The following is a 20248-nucleotide window of genomic DNA, read 5'->3' as shown; positions in this document are numbered from 1 at the left end:
ACCTTCAAACTAAATACCTTTAAGCTCTTGGGGTAAAATAAGTTTATTAAATACAACGTATTTTCTAAATTTGTCATGATAAAAACTAAGATACATATTTCTACAAATAGTTTTAAAAACAATTTAAATTCAAAACATTCATCCAAATAAATTTTTTTTTTTTTAAGAACAGATACCAAACATGTTCTAATTGTACATTAAAAAAAAAAAAATCTCCCAAGACAATATTTCCAATGACAATATTTCCCTTTAAACCTAGTCAAAATTGTTCAATTAACAATCAATGTTAGTCAAACATTATTATATGGCAACATTTATTTTTTTTTAAGGTAACATTATGCCAATTAAACCTTTTTTCTTTCTTTCTTTCTTTCTTTCTTTCTTTCCTTTTTTTTTTTTTTTTTTTGAGCAAGCCAAACCCAAAACTTTCTGGGAAATTTTTTCCTTTAACCCAAAAAAAAGTCTAAATGCTGCTACAAACAACTATTCTAAATTGTAATGTAAAGTAAGCTTATACAACATCAAGTCCTATGTAACTGTTCAACTTATTGATATATACTGAGTTTATAAAATACATATCATGGCCAGTCAATGGATTACCATGTGGAATGTTTCAAGAAGCCAATTGACACTGACATTCTGGCATATTATTTCATAGTTGAATTCTATGCTTTTGGTTGGCAAGGAATTGGTGATATGATGCTCTAAAGCTTTGAAATGGCCCAAACAGGCAAATTGTCGAACCTTTTGGGAAGCTCCAAGTCGTTCCACCATTCCTCGTCCACCTTGGAGAAGTATATGTCAACGTCTGTATCAGTTACAAGCTCCAATTTGGAAGGCTCCCACTGAAGAAGATATAACAATGTAAGAACTAGTGGAATATCATGATTCACTGACAGATGAAAACCCTACTTTGGTCCCTGATAGAAAGAACTTTCAATTTGGTTCTACACAGATCCTTACATTCAATTCAACCCAACAATTATAAAAATGACAATAATCTTGTCCTTTTATCTCATCTCCATCCAAAATTTTGAGGCCTGCTGACTTCAAGGCCATACAAACAATGCTCCAGTCAACAGATTGCTAGGGACCTTAGATTTTAGATAGAAATAGGATGAGATGTTTTCATTGTCAGGATTTTAATGAATGAAGAACCAAATTGTAAGAAACGATTAAACAAGTTAAAAGTTTACCAATCTGTCAAGGATTAAGATAAAGTTAATAGTATCAACATGTGCATAAATGACAAATGATGGCACACAATCGGACTAATCACATAAATGACAAATGATGGCACACAATCGGACTAATCACAAACCTTGGGGTTCCTATCTTTATCCAATAGTATAGCTCGACAGCCCTGAAAGCGCATGAATTTGATGTGTCAAACATGAATGAAATGTACTGTAAATGGGGGGGACAAAGCTATTTTTCCAAGTCAACTGAAAACCTCAAAGAAATCCTTGCTGAAGTCTCCTCGCAAAACATGACAGACGATTCTATACTCGGTAGCAAGGCATTGACCAACACCTTGAACCCTGCCTTCTCTAATCTGGAATTACAAAAGAGAAATAAAGATAAACAAAATTCTGAGTCTTGTACAAAGATCCTCAAGGAAATCAACACTACTGATGATCGCAACGACACCAGTAAAGTTCAAACTTTTTATTAACATTTGCTAGCCAAACTGTTGTCTCCTTTCAGATGAGGAGGTAACTTGCAGTTAGCAACACTTCAAAGAGTTAATACCGTTCAAGTTTACAGATTAAAAAGAAGTGTCCATGATTGTTTACTAATCAGAGTTTTGACATACTAGCATTTTCTAATCACCAGACATAGCAATCACAGGATTGCAAAATCACTATTCACTGAGAGAGAGAGAAAGGCACTGGCGGAAGTGTTTCACTTTCTCTGTATTTATCAATATTTACATTAGAAGACTATAACGCAACGCACAACAATTCTGCAATGTTCTCACAGAATTACACATAATCCACCAGATTCTGATATTCCCTTCAATTCACATTCATCTTTGTTCATTTCCTAGGCAACATAATCATCAGAAGAAAATTATGATAATCATGTTTTGATTGGACAAGACTTAAAGGGTGGCAAATAATTCAGTCTTGGAGGGGTTTAGAAGTCGTTGAAAAACAATGGATCAACTATGACTCATCCACCTGTTTAAAATTTTAAAGGTTATTGCATGATTTATTTATTGAGGTTAGCCCCAACTCACCTAATAATACATACGTATTTTACATCTTTAATCATTTAATAAAGCTTTTATCATTTTTTAAATGTCTTTGTCATCATAATTTTTCTTTCAATCCATTTGACTATAACAATAAAATTTGCAATCAAAGCAAGAAAATCAAAGTGATAAAAACGGAACAGACATCCTAAAAATGGCGATTTTGAATAGTGGTTTGGTCATTGCAAAAGGAGGGGAAAAGCACTTCACAATCTAATTACACACATACATGCAAATGCTACCATTGGTATAATCTGCCCAACTGAGTTCAAGCAGGCAACTAAAATCAATTTATTTTTCCAAGTGAATGTCACCACAGATAACTTAATTTCTGTATTTAGGTCAACTAAGTCGTATTCAGGCCTGAAAACAAAAAATAACTCGTGTACGGAAAATTTTTGAGTCAAGGGTCCAAATTCAACTTTTGATTGTTTCTTCCATAAAAGATGGAGTGGTTCCAACACATTCATCCAGAAAGCATAAACCTGAATACTTACATTGTTTTCAACCAATGAATTAAGGCAGTAGTTACAAATCATAAGTGCTATCAATAGTCAGATCTCCCGTGATTCATTCTCTCCATGCCCTCCTTAATGAACTCTACCAATTATTCAAGATCATTCATAAATAGAGGAGATAGTTGACTAAGGATCATTCATAAATGCTCCCTCCAATCTTTAATACAACGCAAAGTTAACCATCTTCATGCTTATTAAGAAATAGTAGTTATATCTTTAAAATTGTTAAAAAATATGTAACTTTCCAATTTTACCCTTCTCGCAATTAATAACCATAATAAATTGTTGTCTAGGAATTCAAATGATAATAAATGAACAAGGGCTAAAATTGGGAAAAAAAAATACTTACTCTAATTTTGTCTTGTACTAAGAACCAAAAAAAAACATCCAAACTTTGCTTTATATTAAGGACAAGAGGAAGGATCTAAAGAGTTGATTATTGATAGAGCACAATAGCATCATATGATCCATATAGCTGGCTCCAATTAGTAGGACAAGACGTTGTTGTTGTTGTCATTGTATTCATAAATAGAGTAGAAATAAAGAGAACTATAAGACATACCAATCTAAGAAAGATTTTAAGACTTGTTGGAGATGCCTTCTTTAAAGACTGAATAGTTGCAGATATCCACTCATCAGCCTTACTCATTGCTTCCCCCTCCTAAATCAGTAAGACAATATTCAACTGAATAATTCATACTTGATAATGAAAAGAAATTAGCAGAACAAGATTGTCAGTGGATAAGATTACAACTGAAGACATATCTTACAAGAGAAGATAATATTTCTTCAACTGTTCTTCGACAGAAACACTTATTGATGATATCCAACCTGCAGTGCAAACCACTATGAGATAAAAGAAACACACAAGGCAAAGGTGGTGTTTTGTTTCAATTAAAACACATCGAGAAGAAAACCACAAAGCTTTTCTTTTTTGTGGGGAGGCGGATTAACATTATATGAATAAAAACTTTACCATTATAAGCATAATTTGTATAATAAACAGCCTCAAGTCACACCAATATAAATATATAAAAGTAATGCATTGGATGAGAATGAAAAAAGACATCCTAACTTTTGTAGCTTCAAATGAAACATGTGAAACAGAGAATACCAAGCAATGAGACCAGCCGGTTTACTAGAAGTGATTCCAGTGCCAAAACAATTTTTAGGGGAAATAAGTATGGATTTTTTTGTGGACGTTGCCTTGGTCACATGAATTGGATATGATAATAATTGTGGTAAATCATTTAACCAAATACAGCGCCTCAATAGCTCCTTCTCACAAATTTAAAGCAAAGCAAGCAGCTAACCTGTTCACTCAGGGGAAGCCTTTTCTCAGATAAGGATGGGATTTTCACTAGCCAATTTGGTAAGAGTTATTCAACGGAAGGACTATTTTGAAGGTGAGTTTACACTCTGGGAGCACTTTGAGAAATTTTGACAAAAGCTCAAGCACAAATCCTCCATATATTTGTGCATGCATGCATGTGTTTATACAAATGTGCTTTGTCAATTTACATTTTCATGCCTTGCAAACACATGTTAGTATGCAAGTGTATGCATACACACGCATGCATGTGCATATGAGTGTGTGCTTGTGGATGTGCATCGCATGCCAACCTGCGATAAGCACTGTCCTCCTTTAGTATGGGTTGCTCAGAATATTTATCAATGATAGCAGACACTGCAGCAGGATCACTGGATTCTACTTTGCATAAAGCTTCTTCCAAGGAAGTCAACTTCTGCACAATGATTATAAACGGAAACAAATCAGCACCACAAATATCTACTAGAACAGAATGAAGATCCCACAAAACAGTGCAGAAATCAAGTCAATTTTCCACAAGGTTATGTAAAACCATGAACTATGCTCACACAGCTATGCCTATCTGTGACACATTGACACAGTTATACTGCATGATCTTTGAGCAAAAGTATGCCACTTAGTAACCGTATTTACAACTCAATTCATCCAAGAGATAGAATCACACATTAATAAATGGATACCAAATTTCAAACTTATATTTGTAATACAGAAGTAATTTCCAAACGAAAAGGGACTCAGCATCTATTACAGATAAAGTTCAGGCTTTAATGATAGTGTTGTAATAGTAAGCTGACTTCTCAGCAAGAGACTGAAAAAACAAAACAAAAAACAAAAAAACAAAAAAACAAAAAAAAAACAAAGAGCGAACCCATGGCAGCATTAGATTTGAATGTTGATATTTTAAGAGAATGCAAATGAAGAAGGGAAAAGCTGAGTTATGTTTGGTACACATAACTGTTAGTATGTGAAAGGAAAAAGAACAAGAATATGAAATAAGATTAACAGCTAACTTAAAATAACTGTGTCAATGATTAGTGGATCAGGCTTACACTAGTTGTACTGTTCTTACATTTCACCTATCTACGATTCTAAATAGACGCTCACAGAACTTGACCGAGTTAATTCAGTAATCATTTTGAATCTTCATTTATAGTGTTACAATAGGAAAGCTAATTTAAGAGCAAGAGGAAATAAGCATTAACACCCACTTAAGTTTATACATCAGTGCTGATCTGTAGAGAGAGAGAGAGTGTGTGTGTGCAAGAAAAAAGTTCAGTGTAAAGCTATCTAAAAACAAGACAGCCTTACCATACTATTACTGCTTGTATAGTCACCAAGGTTGATGCCTAAATTAGAAGGGAGAATTACATTTTACAACTTACACCCTTCAACCAGAACCTTCAAAAACTAACAAAACACTTCCACGAAAACAACAAAAATTAATTACAATTTTAATACATCAGCTTTAAAACAAAGCAGACCACTCCCTTGAACTAAGGTTTAATTCCAACTTCAGTACGTCATTTTTAAAATGTAACAAAACATCCAATATTCTTGGGAGAAAACAGCAAAAAGAATACTTCCCCCTCAAGCTTTTTAAACATTAAAAAGATCTTGTACCCATTTTTTACGCAATTGCTCCTCCATTTCCTTAAGTTGGCTCAAAGAATGGCTAAAACCCTTGTTAGGTTGAAGAGCTAGATTATGTGGCCTCTTTTTTATGTTAAAAACCAAGGGCATTGGGTAACATTTTAAAGCTGAAGTACTTAATAGACAGGCTGAGTAGCAAGGTCTAGATGCCAGAAAAGTGAGATAGATTTCTTACCCCCAAAGTCATCACAGCAAAATCTAGAAAAATATCCTGTGACTATGTTGGGCATATTTAAGATGAATCCAGTCCCCTTCAACTTGATGGGATGCTGGATCCATATTCAAGATGTATCCAAAATTTCATAATGTAAGCAAACAAGCAAAAATTAGATGGAATATTCTGTGTATATGTATCTAGCCCATGCCATACACTTATTAGGCACAGTGACCCTCCTTAAGTAACATTGCTGCATAGATCATAGATTTTCCACTTTAAAGAGTTAAGAAATATGCTTCACTATTTATTTAAGCCTTTTAAAAACTTAAATTTTCAGCTCAAGAATATTCGATAGTGTTCTTAATAGGGTCTCTTTTGACACTTTTCCCACAACCAAGAGAGTGTAACTGTGACAAACAGTAGGGGTTTAAGTGTAATTGCACCAGAACAAACAATAACTGAAAGGGGACAAAGAGGACCAATTTGTCTAGTTGAATATATGCCAGACAATTTTTACTCTACAATAGAAGGTTGTTAACCATTGGAAACATGGGGTTTAGTTGAGCTTCAAACACATATAAATTATCAAAATATAAAACCATAAAGAAAATCATCAATTTGAAAACAAGATAATCAAAAACATCCAAAACAAATCAAACTCCATGAAACAAGAAATTTAAACTTCTATGATGAAGACGTGCTATCAAAATATTTATTGCCAATCAGTAAGGAGTTCAATCATTGTTGTTTCCATCCCCCAACTTATTTAATTTCATCTCAGGTATAGTGCTTCATCCACACTCAAAGCCAAAACGGTTTTCAGATGAGAGGATAATTTAGAGGAGTAAATAAAAGCATGAATGGGTCAGCTCCTGACAGGCTAGTTTTTAAGGATAAAAAGTTTCTTTAGACACCCAAAGTCTCGTTCTCTCTCTAATTCCTTTCTATTGTTGAAACTGGTCCTCTATAAATATAGCAGGATGACGCTTCATTCAGGTGCTAGATTTTGCTTCAAGGTACAAGGCAGTAACTTGCCAAACACCAGGTGATAAAGCACATCTCACCAACATTGAAGAAAAAAGCAAAAAGAATCGCTCTAACTTTTTAATATTATAATATGATGCACAGGCTTTTGATAATTAAACTTCATTCTTAAGATCAAGGCCACACTAAATTTTAAAAGATGATGCACGTCTATTCCTTATGAGTGAACTCTTGGTATTATAATCCAAAATTACCTAAAAAATTCAAATCTACGTGTTATTAACTACAAGGCATACCGATGAGTGCACAAAATGTGTTGCAAGGCCACATGCAAGCAATTCTGCACCATCCAGCCTAGCACCTGTAAGACCAACATATTCTCCTGCAATTTGTTTTCCAATAGAAAGAAGGAAAGAAAAGCCAAAAATGGAATGTCACTATAATATTTTCTTTAGCCATTTGGAAATACTGATTAGTTGGAAGTATAATGAATAATTCAAATGCACATGTATCAACAAAGACAAACATTGCAAAATCAAAGAAAACGTTAACCTATCTGCTCTCTCCTAGCAATGAATCATACACATTTATGTAGAGGAACTCACTGGTGGTAGATGGTGAGTCTATTCAATTTAAGGGATCTTTTGATATAAAGGGATTAAAAAGTACAACAGTCAACAATTAAAGGGATTGGAATTAAGGATATACCAAAAAATCCAGCCAGTCTAGACAAGAAGTATGAGGCACCTACATCAGGAAATAGTCCTAAAGCTGTTTCTGGCATTGCAAAGACCTGAAAATGGTCCATCAATATAATGAGTTAAAACATGTAAACAGAAATTCAAGCTAATAAAACATTTGGATAGAAAAACAGTTACAGTCATACATCAGATAACCTATACTGTCCCTCATCAATAACTTTCCTCAAAAATAAAACATTTGGATAGAAAAGCAGTTATAGTCATATGGTTACAATTATCATAAAAGACATTATGTATAAAAGACAAAATTCAACGTTGTCAGAACCAGATTGGATCATTAGTTTGACCAATCAGACCAAGAACCAGCCATATGTCCATTCTGGAACCCTTGAAAGCTGGCCAAAAAGTTAAATGGTGCAGAACAAGTCAAAACTGGCCAGAACCGGTGAAAAACAGGTCAAAACCAGTTTTTGTTCTTAAAAAGAAAATCAAAAACCCAAAACTATGTTATATTGTGTTTTGATTTGTCTTCTGGTTGGTTCTCCTTGAGTGTTATATGTATTTGATGATTTACTAGTGCTTTGGTTAATCGTGGCAACCTGTACTAGCTTGGTTGGACAATTAATCTAGCATACTAGGACAATAAATAATATTTTAAGTTGCGCATGTATGAGACTGATATGAACAAATATTACAAGACATATTTGGGCATATATGACAATATATGGATGAATATTATCTAAGTTATTTTTTTTCGCACGTATTATTTAAAAAATATTATTTTAACTCACATCAGTCCAACCATGGTTCAATGAATCAGTGGCCCAACTAATTCAATGACCAGTTTGGTTCTAACAACATTGAAAATTCAATATACCGTCAACCAAATCAGACAATTCTTTCAGACAAATCATAGAATTTAGTAATCATATTTTGGATTGGAAACATACTGTATTCTCTGTAGCAACACGGAATCTACCATGAATAGAAGCACCAGCACCACCGCCCATGACAATTCCATTAAGAATTGAAATCTTCAAAAGTTTGCAGACCAAAATATGAAAAATTTCATACATCAGAGTGATGATTGATAAAACAAAGCAGAAAGAGTGCCTTTCATTAAGAAAAATTTCACCTGAGGTTTACTGTATGTTGCCATCAAATAATTCATTTGATACTCAATCTCAAAAAACTTTGCTCCGAACTTCCAGTTATCTATTTCAAAGAAAGTAATGAGATCAATTTTGCATTACTAGTCAATCCTACCATCGAAAACTAATAAGTGATTCAGCAGGTTCTGCAAGTTTACATTGGTGAGCTTAAAGTAGCACAGGGTTTCAGATATCCAAGCTTCCATAAAAAATGAGATCCTAGTCACACATTGAATATTGAGGATTTGTCATGCAGCCTATTAAGAAACAAGGTCAAAACATACCTCCCTTGGCATAATGAGCAACAGCCGCAACATCACCACCAGCACAAAATGCCCTTCCATTTCCCTGATATTTAAACAGAAGATGCATGATGAGAAGATGATGCTGATGATATAGCTAATCCCCCTTCATGTTGAAGTAAAAATCAGCCACAATTTACAAAATTACATACGTTGTTTAAATAGTAGAACTCAGCCAAATATATAAATGATGTACAAAACTACATGAATTTTTTTTATCAGGTATAGAAATATTCAAAGATGATGAGAAACTAGTCAACCGTTTGAGGGTAAAGAACAAGTGCTGCAAATCAAAAAATAATAGATTAAGAGTTTGTTAATAGGTCCTGCAAATTGAGAGATAATAGGATAAGAGTCTATTATTATGTAGGAGTGACGAGTCATCAGTTTTCTTTTACTCTAGGAGTAGTGGCCCTTTTTATTCAGATTTCAGAGTATTATAAATGAAGGAAGGATGCAGAGTATCATAAGGAAGCCCAATCCTGCCCAAACCCCAAGTTCGAAGGGGATGGGGAAATAGAGCATGAGATAGGGTGAAATGGATTCTGAACCATCCAAATCCACCCCCACCTCATTACCCTTTGAACATACAAACAGTGATGAAGAATAAGATACTTCACGCAGCTCCCCCAGCCCCCCTAAAAAAAAAAACAAAAACAAAAACAAAAAAAAAAAAACAACCTAAAACATCCTTCCTACTAAGCCCTTAATTCTATTCCTGCAATCACCAAACACATGAACAGGAACGGTCAATCCATTCTAACCCATTCCATCACCCTTCCATCCTCACTCTTATTCTGAAAAGGTCAATAATGCATGTTGAATGTAATAGATCTGTACGGTCAATGTCTTGATGCACACCTTTGCTAAAGTTTTTCATTCAGATTTTCTGGTGAGAAAGAGACCAGTCATACATTTCGGTTTGCTAAGAATCTGCAGAAACCTCTAAGTTCCCATATGAATGTTTGTCAAGATATGTTACAAATTAGAAATTGTAGAACTCAGAAATCGTATTATTCATTTTCTAAAGGAGTAGGGTGTACAATATAGAGAAGAGAGTAGCATTAAATCAGTTACACCAAATCCTAAATAATCTAGGAAATAAAGAGAGATAAAACTGATTTATTAGGACCCCAAACATCAGGGATATAATGGATAAAATAAATAAGACTAATATGAAAAACCCTTTTGTGTTTAGAGGCCCAAGTCATTCTCCAACAAAAATGATAAAAGGGAGGATGATCAGTTGTTAATTAATGAATAGTTATTTGTTTGTTAGTATTCGTAGGCCTGTTTGTAACAAGTATCCATTCATTTGAGATTGTAACCAAATGGAATCTCCCTCCCACTGCTCTAAGCCTGTATAACAGGTCAGAGGAGTTAGCAGGAAGTTGTTGAGATACTTATTTTCCAGTTAGGAGTCCATATAGGGAAAAAAAAATTGCATCCTGGTTCCTAAATGTATATAACAGCAGAATACTTAGCTTCAGTAAACAAAGTTACATAAGAGATAATTCCATTTCAGCATTGGTAGGACTTTCTTTTATTTCTCTGTCAAGAAATAATACTACAGTTGCACATTCAATGCACAGTACCTTCATGACAATCAATTTTATATCAGATTTTGACTCATAGTCATAAAAAAGCTCCAGAAGCTGAGATACCTACATTAGGAGAAGACCGAATAACAAACAGAGAAAGTTAGGGGGGAAGTAAACATAGAACTGGAATTTAACCAATAGAAGAAAAACTTCAAAAGACAAACATATGAGAAAAAACTATACTTCTAAGGACATTGGTAAATATTAATTTGAATTGATATTCTGGGTCCTCAGAAGTATACTGGATTTCTGAGTCAACCTAAGGTAAAAGGAAGCAGATGATAGCAAACAATAAGAAAAGGCTTAAAAAAGTACAAAATAATTTAAAACTGAAGGCTCAATGTTAGCCCCAACACATGTTTGTCATAAACTGATATTCCAGTCATATTAATACAAAACCTAACCCATTCAACAAATAAGACTGTGTGGGGAAAAAAAAAAGTAAAAAAAGAAAAAACACAACGCATTGAGAAATATTGTAAATGAGTGTTGTACCATTTGAAAAGATAAGGCATTCAATTGCCTAGGCCTATTTAGTATCAGAATTCTCGAAGACAACTTATGTTCCACCAGAACCTGTTTCACATTCACACAGAAAGAGAATCAACAAAAAATCAGAAAGAAAGAAGAAAAGATGCCAATATAGTTGAGATACCCCTAGAGAATCAACGGAGCAATATTGCATCAAAATTCAAAAAGACTAACAAAGCCTCATGAAAAGTGAAAAGATACACAAAGCAGATGTGTGATTAAAATGAATCCTCTTAAGTCATAATAATGAAGTAAAAAATGGTTTCAATCCACTGATGTCTATAAAGACGTCAAAATGGTTCAGGACACAAATACAAGTAACCCATTTCCTATTCCATGAATGTAATCAGCTAATTAAGCAAGGAAATGTGTAGATAAAATGAAGATGACAAAAGAACAGGAAAAGAAAAATACCCAAAAACAGGGCATCTCGAATAATCAGAACAAGACGCATACAACCCTCGAAAGCAATAAGCATGAGTATCAACAATCCATTCCATTGATAAAATGTCACAAATTAAGAGAAAATTAAAACAAATAAATTGAAAAAAGGAACAGGAGTTCGAGCTTTCTCCGAGTTTGTGCGGTTTCCAAACAGAGCAAGTAAATTCGAAATCTACAAGTGTGTCATTTGAGGATAAACAGACCTGATCCTCGTCGCCTTTGGTGTGGGAACTCATAGTTCGTTAACTTGAGAAAGCTGTACCAACTCAAACTCTGTACAGTCCAGTAGAGACACGCAAGGCAATATCCGATTGTTGAAAGGATCATCACTATATAGTTGTCCATTTAATCATTTAAAAACATTTTTTCATTTCTAAGTGAACATTTAATAATTTAATACACTTAAATAATTATATTTAATTATATAGTTGTCCATTTTATCGTTTCTCAATTATTTTCTTGAAAGTGTGTTTACTTATTTTTCATAAAACAAATGAATCATATTTTAAAATTTTTAATTCTAATTATATTTTTACTACAAAAGTTTTTCCATTTTTTACTTTTAAAAAGTCTAAACACGCGCTTAATTTTTTGAATGCACTAATTATGAAGTTACTGTAACATTGGGGACGCCTTTAATGCATATTCCTCATCTTATTTATAAAGTACATTTTAAAAAATTTATTTAATTTTATTTATAAATTATAGTAAAATTTTTAAAATAATATTTAAAAAGTATTTTTAATATTATTCTTTATAAAAGAAAAAAAAATAATATGATATTATCATTTGAATTTGTTTTATAAGGGTATATTTAAAATTTTACATACTTTTATTCTTTATACTTTTATTTATTATTATTGATGAGGTTAGTAAAAATTACTTATAAAAGAAACTGGATAAGTACAAAACAAGCGGAACTTGCACTTATAATTAAATTAAATTAAATTCATTTTTTAAAAAAACATCATATTCAAAAAAAATAAAGTAATTTAGATTTTTTAAGGCATAATTAATACTCCTTTATTTCTATTTATATGGCAAGTAAAGAAGATTAATTTCAATCCTATTTATAAAAGGCACTTCACTATTTTATATGTTCATTTTTACCTCTCTCTCCTTATTAAATACTAAGAAAAATTATTAAAAGTTAATTCTTTTTATCTTTTTTAGGTAAAGGTAAAACTTATTAGATTTTAAGATAAAGTTAGTGAAATTAAAATTTTACTTAATTTTTATAAGATATATTAAAAGTGACTTGTAAATAGCGTCAAAGAGAATTCAGTTTTTCAAAAATAAACTTAATTAGGTTTGTAATTAATGAAATTTTTTAATTGAGATAAGATATTAAATGAAAGTAAATATGAAAAAAATGTAAAACTTTAAAGTTAAGTGTCAATGACTAACTCATTGGAAAGCATAAACTAAATAAGAATGTTTTATAATATTGAACGGTAAGAGTAATACATTTTCCTGGTGATACTTCATATAATACACAGAACCTATCTAAGTGTAAGAGGGATCGTCGATGGAATTGATGGTGGGAGGAGCTGCGTGAGACTGGTTTGGTGGGTGTTTAGCCAATTCTTGTTGAGCCTTCTGTTGAGCTTTGGCAGCATGCAACTCCATTGCAGCTTCAGCCTCTTTGGCCAACCTAACTTCATGAGCTACTTCCATTCTTGCTTTTGCAATGTCCTTCACTACCTGTATCTTTATATTTTAATACAATGGTATTTTAATCAATCAAATACTTTTAAATTCTTGTTCTTCTTCTTCTTCCACTTAAATCGAATTTTTAACACCATTAAACATGTGTCATTGAAGATTCTAAAACGCTTATTTTATTAATTGAAATTAAAAGTATGTTAAAAAAAGAATAAATGAGCAAATTACTCATAAAATTATATTGTACTATTTTTAAAAGTTGAAGTAACAATTTATTTAATAAACAAGTTCAGAGTCTATGATGCTATTAAATTCAAAAGGTAATTTGTCCATTTATCTTAAAAAATTTACATTTGTTAATTAGTGTAGATAAAATTTGTTTAATGAGAACTATCTTAATGACCCCTCCTCAGTAGACTTGTTTCATAAACTTATAAGTGCTAGGAATTATGCCCTTAACACTTGTGTCAATTTAAGTTGAAAATTACTTTATATAATGTTAAAAGATAAATATTTTGAAATGAAGGAAATATTTTGTTGAGAAAAAGAGAAAGAGAAGAAAAACAACGAGAAGTGTGTAGTAACCTATTTCTTCTATATGGCCAAAAAAACAAAAACCTATGTCTTCTACCATAAAATCTTGTGCCCAAATAATATAAATCGAAGTTTTGAAAATTTGAGAGCATTGTCAATTCATATTAATATATAAGGGATTTATTATTAATATACAACGGTGTATTATTGACAAGCATAATAAACCGACCACTATGCAAAATACAATAAATATTGGGCTATTTACTTAATTTGATCCTATAATATAAACTATATTTGCAAAAGTCTCTCTGCTTTTTTTTTTTTAATTCATAATCACTATTTTATGTCAATTCCTTTTCAACACAATAACATCTTATTTAACACCAGAAAAGAAAGCATTGAAACTTGAATGAGATGCATGTCATGGATTAAGACTCTCCTAATCCTCTGCCATGCATGTCATACCTGCTCTTCAGCCTTTGCCTCTGCTTTCACCTTGCGCATGACATTCATATCTTGTATTTTTTCCTTCACAGCCTGCATTTTTATTATTTGTTTTATATAACTTTGCAATAAAAACTCAGATGCAAGAAAATAACAATGTAAACTGCTTCTTACACACACACACACACAGAGATTCATACACAAATGCTTAGAATGAAACAAGCTAAATATGTCTATTGGCTCTAATTCTCTCCCCATCTTTCTCAACTCTTATGGTTTTTTCTCCTACCAAGTGTTCATTGTACACATATGTATTACATTTTATTTTCTTAAAATAGAAGACATATGCACACGTATATAACATTTTTTTCCCAAAATTAAAACATAGAATATAATTCTCCTACAATTTAAAAAATGAACTACAAAAATAGGAAATTAGAAAGTGAGATTGGTATGCCTAACAAGGCACAATCTTATCATTGTCAATATTTGAAAGCTTGATTTTCATCTTAACTAAAGCAGACAGATATAACATTCACTTCCATATATTTAAGCATTTACACGAAACTTAAAATCTTTCTACAAGCCATTAGGAGTTAACAATAACACCACTCTGGCAAACTTATTATTGACTTATGGTACATGTCCTGGTTGATCCTTCTCAGTCCTATCCTAGCTTCCACGGTAAGTAGAGAATGAGAATGGTGAAAGCAGCAGAGGAACATGAAAATGTTGCCTTGTTTGCGATTCCCGGATTTCGAAAACGATCGATACATATGGAAAGAAACCACCTGGGTTGTACTCTCCAGTGTTGAAGCTTATCTTGTATATCCCTGGATCAATGTCGTCAACTATTCTCATCAATTGACCACTTCGACCATCGGAATCTGTAGTTGAAGACCCTTGAAACACCCAACTGCCACTATCAGTCTCTCCAAAGGTTGGTCGAGCTTTTGTGTTTTTCCACTTTTCTAAAAGCACGTCAATGCCAGCAGCCGGAGAACCTCGAGAAACATCCAAAACATGAGTGGTAATAGGTGGACGAGTTCTACTATGACTTTGAATTGGTTTTCCAGTTGAAGCTTCTGAAGCTGCATTCACATGCCCACCTATAATGCTTAAACGATCTTCTAGCATTGTTAAGAGGAAACGAAAATTAAAAGAGAAAAAAAAAATCAAAACAGGCTAGGTAAAGATGGAAAAATTATATATGCATGCAAGTGGTTAAGCAGATCAAGTATACTACATATATAGTTCGGCAGGGCACATGTTCATATTGTAATTTTCCAAGGAAAAGCACAGTGCTGAAATATTTAGGTTTATTTATTTGGACAAGAGTAACAAAAACAAAATAGAACAAAAAGAAGCTAAATCATAAAGACCAAAAACAGAAAATAGAAACGGGAAAAATGAATGGTGCTAGAGAAAAAAGGATGACTACTCATACAAGCAAAAGAGACATAAGAAGGCAGCGCTGGACCCACGGAAGTTGATGTTGCATAACATATGACACTCATTATGCTCTTAGTGGAGTAAGAATTTTTTTTAAAAGCAAGTACGGATATGGTTTTTCAAGCTGAAATTCGAACATAAAATAGACATGCAAAAATGTTAAACAACGTCCTGTATTGAGCCATTTTGGTAAAGACCCACTCAAGCTGATAGTATACCTTCTAGTCAATTGACCTATTTTACTCTTTTCCTCATAAAGTAAGCAATACACTATAGCTTGATTATGTATGATTTGGACACAAGTTTAGCTATTGTAGCATTAGGATTAATGCATGAAAACAAATTCTCTAGTTTTTAACTTAAAGAAACACTCTAATATTTGATTTGGAATTTCTATTTCAAAAATCATGATGGAAGAATTTAAATGAGAGATAATAGTACTTTTTGGTTTTAAATAAGTCATGCGAAATTTAAGTATTACCAATTTTTCAAAACACAGCTGATAGAAGCATTGAGTTAATTAAATTTGACTGTGAAGTGTGTTGGGCTTTGACATTTTAACCAATCAAGAAAGAAGAAAAATTCACCTTCTGCCTTTTGAGCACCAGTGGGATACTTGTCAGTTGCAGAAGAAACATTTGCTGCGGATGAAAAAAGCTTTGCAAGGCGCAATTCTGTGATTTTCATTTGCTCCTGAGCTGCAATCTCAAATTCAATTAATGGCCTGTTTGGATAACGTCGCTGTGCAGTGCAAAACAAGATGTGATTAGCATCAAGCTTTGAAGCTCAAAGTCAACAAGCATTTTCACTTGATGAATTGCAGGAAATTAGAATTTCATTTTCATCAAATCCTTTTTTCTCCTTTTTGCCTGATTTTCAGCAAATCAATGCACAAAAAATCAAATCATAGAAAGCTAGTAAGACACAAGCCTCAGAGAGGAATATATATTTCCAGAAACACAGATGAAAAATAACAGAACTTCATATGAACTATTTCTGAAGATTGACGTTTACAGAACGGGCGAAAGGTTCCAAATTAACACAACTGATATCAACTGAGCACACTAATCCTCTTTATTACTATTTATTTGTTTATTGCAAGACACACTCATGCCAATAACTACATAAACTATTCATAATGCAGACAAGTGCCCTGAAGATTAAGCATAGTCTCTAAATCATTAAACTATAACAACAACAACAACAACAACAAGCCTTTATCCCACTAGGTGGGGTCGGCTACATGGATTGCAAGACGCCATTGTGCTCTATCATTTATTAAGCTTTTAGAAATATTATTAATTAAGAGATCACGTTCAACAACTTCCAAGAATGTTCTCTTAGGCCTTCCTCTACCTCTCTTAATCGGACTCAAAGTTATATGTTCCACTCTTCTCACTGGTGCCTCCCTTGGTCTTCTTTGTACATGCCCAAACCATCTCAACCGATTTTCTCCCATTTTTTCCTCAATAGGTGCCACCCTCACTTTTTCACGTATGTGCTCATTTCGAATTTTATCTTTACGTGTATTAAATCATTAAACTATGCCAAAACTTAATTTTCCTTTCTAACAAGCTTTGCTACACCACAGTAAATCAGACTTGCACTCTTCTTCTTGTCCATGTTCACATCCCACATCCTATAAATTTCTGATATATGCTCAATGATTTAAGCTTTTAGACTAGTGATACACCTTGCAAACAGATTGTATAGATTGATCATTGTTTCTCACACAAAAGTCTCCAACCCCATTTCTTTGATTCTTTCTCTGCCATGACTACGTCTTTTTTAACTGCAATCTGTCCCAAAACGACTACAGTAATCAAGAAACCCATAATTTAATAATAAAGCTCACACCCCTGTCAATGTAAGCATTGGGAAGAATATCCTCGTGCTCCAACACATCTTTCTCATTCCTTAATACAGTAAGGCTCCATGGTTATTAAACTTAGTAAAGGAAAGGGTAAGAAGCATTATCTTTTATATAATAAAGCACATTCATTCATATTTGTATATTTGAGGAAAGAATACAAACCCAAATTATAAGTATATTTGAGGCATGCAGTTATATTCCATAGTTGTTCTAAGATATTTACGTTTTATAACTATATAGTAGGCATAATACAGTTTCGTTAGGTTCATATGTCACATCTTTCGTTAGGATTTGTGATTTTAGAGTTCTTAGTGATTTACATATCAGTCCATAGTTAGAAAGTTCATAAAAACTGTAGAATATATTCTCTTAATAGTATAAAAATCCCCTAAGAAGATTTTAACCATGGAATCATTATCAAATTTTATTTCTGAAACAAAGAAATTGGAATATTGCATGATTTGTTCCAAACTAAAAAGTTTCTATGAGAGAGCATAAATATCAATTATGAAATTATCAATATCATAGTATAAATTTTCTCAAGCCACACCAAACACCATCTACTTTCCAATAACAATTTTGTGTTCTCGATTCATATCTGATTGACACTTTCAAATTCAAATCCTGAGAATCCTGTCTCAAAAGCTAAGCAGTACCTAACAAATAAAATTTAGCCTTCCAAGGTCCCACTAAAAAGTTCACAAAGTTAGTCTTTATGAGTATTTCATAGCCCAATGCAACAAACATTGTATTATAGTAAACACTAAGTATAGAAATCCCACAACGTACTCTATAGATCATCTTCAGGTCAAAACTCAAGGTCATCAAAAGCAAAACAGCTATTCATCTGCATTGACAATTAATTAACTATACAATAAAAGAAGAAAGAATACAAGAATCAAGTAAATTTACAATCAACTTCGAATCATGAATTCCATTTTACCTTCAATTCAGCAAGAATATCATCAGTGCTTCTCCCAGATGCACAAATGATAAATATAAACCCAAATTTTTGTCTATAGCGAGCATTCCATTCATATAATTCCTACACAAGTCAAATGGACCACATTTAGGTGACTAACTTTCATTTATAATTTATAAATTGCATAAATATCAGTTAATTCATGAAATAATCTTTCCAATAATAAAGACAATAGATATGTTATCCGACAAATCAGCTAAATGGGGTTGCAAGCACAAATGAAAAACAGAAACCAGATCAAATATTTCTAGCAAATCATCTCACAGGGATTAGCCGACTTTCTAGCAAAATGACAAACAGAAATCTGATCAAAATTTTTATGGATACTGATCTCTGAAATGATATGATAGCAGATATCAGTATGCATAAAATTTGAAGAAATATGAAACAGTCATTAAATAGAACTTCTAACTTTTCAATGAAAGCAATAAGCAAACCTGTAAGCTAGTACCCGTAGCAGTAGCTAAAGCAGTTGATTGTTCTCCCTTACTCCACCTGAAAAATAGTTTCTCAGACAAATTACTATCTTATCATTGACCTTGAGTCTTTTCAGTCAATTATTTTCAAAGGTGGCTAACAAAATAATGAAGACGCATGACACAGTTGCATGAGATGCAATTAAAAGGGACAATCGAAGAAATACAATCAATAAGAGAAAAACATTTGCATCAAGTACTATCATTTTCTTCTTTTTCCTTCTTGCTATTTACTCTCAATAGCAGTCTCATTTTTCTAGTGGCCTGTCAGTTGAAATGCACGAGCAATCTTATTAAAGAAATATTTCAAGAAAACAAACCATCCAGCCACCTTTAACAACATGCTAAGAGCACAAATGGATCGTCAGGCTTTATAAACTATAAAGGCATCAACCATTTGCTACGAAACGGAAGCAATTTTAATTATAAACTTATAGTATATTATCAACATAAACGCATGAAACAGATAATTAACTATAAATCCAATCCTGACATTAGACCAACTACAGAATCCATGATTAGTTTGATCCTTTTGGGAACCAGTTACCAGACGACTAAGAAGTAATATCCCAAAATCCAAATGAAAAATAAAAGAAAAACAAATATTCGCACTAATTCGAATCCTACAATTTGTGGGGAAAATGAACGCAATTTAAGGAATTACTGAACTGAGAGCTGGTTTCAGTTGTTGGAGCGGAAGCACGGGTTTCTCCAATCTGAGGATGAGCCGAGAAAGCCTCAAGCCAGCCATTGACATCAACCTTATTGAACCAAATTTCCTGAGCAGCAGATATGGCGTCTTGAAGAGAAGAGAAAGGAGAAGCTATAGCCATCTCTTTGGCGAATCTGGCACTCCCACAGCATCCTAAGAAGTCCTTCTCGTCAAAACACAGATCCATTCGTCAAATACAAGGCCTCTGAGATCGGAAAGAAAAACGAAGTTCAATCACAAAAGACAATGGATTGAAGGCTGATGAACGGTGAGGTTGTGAATTCAATCCGCTCACCGTCGTCTTGATTGTCAGTTGGTCACTCACTGAGTCAATGGCGAGTAGTGGGGTACCGGAACGGTCAATTTTGCTCCGACCAAAATAGATTTATGATAAAGAGATAATAATAAAGGAAAAGTTATAACAAATAACCTGAAAAAAGAAATATTTATTAAAAAGAATCTTAAAAATAATTACACCTAAAGA

At 32.9% G+C, this 20248-nt stretch overlaps 3 protein-coding genes across 6 annotated transcripts; all 3 read right to left on the bottom strand.

The window, feature by feature from the left end:
* Nucleotides 1-533: 533 nt before the first annotated feature.
* On the bottom strand, nucleotides 534-11955 carry LOC129288429 (3-hydroxyisobutyryl-CoA hydrolase 1). The gene is made up of 14 exons (XM_054924991.1): nucleotides 11830-11955; nucleotides 11147-11227; nucleotides 10646-10714; nucleotides 9033-9096; nucleotides 8733-8812; nucleotides 8548-8631; nucleotides 7605-7689; nucleotides 7193-7278; nucleotides 4399-4520; nucleotides 3546-3606; nucleotides 3338-3436; nucleotides 1454-1555; nucleotides 1322-1363; nucleotides 534-845 (listed from the first exon to the last, which is right to left on the bottom strand). The coding sequence occupies exons 1-14, from the start codon at nucleotides 11860-11862 to the stop codon at nucleotides 705-707; spliced, it is 1149 nt and encodes a 382-aa protein (XP_054780966.1). The 5' UTR covers nucleotides 11863-11955; the 3' UTR covers nucleotides 534-704.
* Nucleotides 11956-13084: 1129 nt separating this feature from the next.
* On the bottom strand, nucleotides 13085-14594 carry LOC129288526 (late embryogenesis abundant protein 6-like). The gene is made up of 2 exons (XM_054925150.1): nucleotides 14291-14594; nucleotides 13085-13330 (listed from the first exon to the last, which is right to left on the bottom strand). The coding sequence occupies exons 1-2, from the start codon at nucleotides 14525-14527 to the stop codon at nucleotides 13133-13135; spliced, it is 435 nt and encodes a 144-aa protein (XP_054781125.1). The 5' UTR covers nucleotides 14528-14594; the 3' UTR covers nucleotides 13085-13132.
* Nucleotides 14595-14712: 118 nt separating this feature from the next.
* LOC129288525 (uric acid degradation bifunctional protein TTL) lies at nucleotides 14713-20154 on the bottom strand. Of its 4 annotated transcripts, XM_054925147.1 has the most exons (6): nucleotides 20060-20154; nucleotides 19722-19969; nucleotides 19014-19071; nucleotides 18538-18639; nucleotides 16309-16462; nucleotides 14713-15399 (listed from the first exon to the last, which is right to left on the bottom strand). In XM_054925147.1, exons 2-6 carry the CDS (start codon nucleotides 19949-19951, stop codon nucleotides 14942-14944), a joined length of 1002 nt encoding a protein of 333 aa, XP_054781122.1. In that variant the 5' UTR covers nucleotides 19952-19969; nucleotides 20060-20154; the 3' UTR covers nucleotides 14713-14941. The 4 variants fall into 4 exon arrangements, with proteins under 4 accessions (XP_054781122.1, XP_054781124.1, XP_054781121.1 ...); XM_054925149.1 differs by having other exon boundaries at nucleotides 14713-15360; nucleotides 19722-20138; XM_054925146.1 differs by having other exon boundaries at nucleotides 19722-20137.
* Between the last annotated feature and the right edge of the window lie 94 nt (nucleotides 20155-20248).

Source organism: Prosopis cineraria, unplaced genomic scaffold, assembly GCF_029017545.1.
Source record: "Prosopis cineraria cultivar Desert tree isolate PC_DT_omini unplaced genomic scaffold, ASM2901754v1 PC12, whole genome shotgun sequence".
NCBI classification, from domain to species: domain Eukaryota; kingdom Viridiplantae; phylum Streptophyta; class Magnoliopsida; order Fabales; family Fabaceae; genus Prosopis; species Prosopis cineraria.
Note: the sequence above shows the minus strand (reverse complement) of the source record. Positions and strands in the feature narration are given on the sequence as shown.

Bases quoted from the DNA above. Each gene is read 5' to 3' on its own strand.
- LOC129288526 (XM_054925150.1), bottom strand. From the start codon at position 14,527: ATGGGGAGAGAATTAGAGCCAATAGACATATTTAGCTTGTTTCATTCT. The intron at 13,331-14,290 runs GTATGACATGCA...ATAAAGATACAG, and splicing joins AGGCAAAGGCTGAAGAGCAG to GTAGTGAAGGACATTGCAAA.
- LOC129288525 (XM_054925147.1), bottom strand. From the start codon at position 19,951: ATGGATCTGTGTTTTGACGAGAAGGACTTCTTAGGATGCTGTGGGAGT. The intron at 19,072-19,721 runs GTTCAGTAATTC...ACTATTTTTCAG, and splicing joins ACAACTGAAACCAGCTCTCA to GTGGAGTAAGGGAGAACAAT. The intron at 15,400-16,308 runs GTGAATTTTTCT...TAACAATGCTAG, and splicing joins TGGTGCTCAAAAGGCAGAAG to AAGATCGTTTAAGCATTATA.
- LOC129288429 (XM_054924991.1), bottom strand. From the start codon at position 11,862: ATGAGTTCCCACACCAAAGGCGACGAGGATCAG. The intron at 8,813-9,032 runs GTATGTTTTGAC...TCTTTGAAATAG, and splicing joins TGCTCATTATGCCAAGGGAG to ATAACTGGAAGTTCGGAGCA. The intron at 7,690-8,547 runs GTATGTTTCCAA...GACCATTTTCAG, and splicing joins GTGTTGCTACAGAGAATACA to GTCTTTGCAATGCCAGAAAC.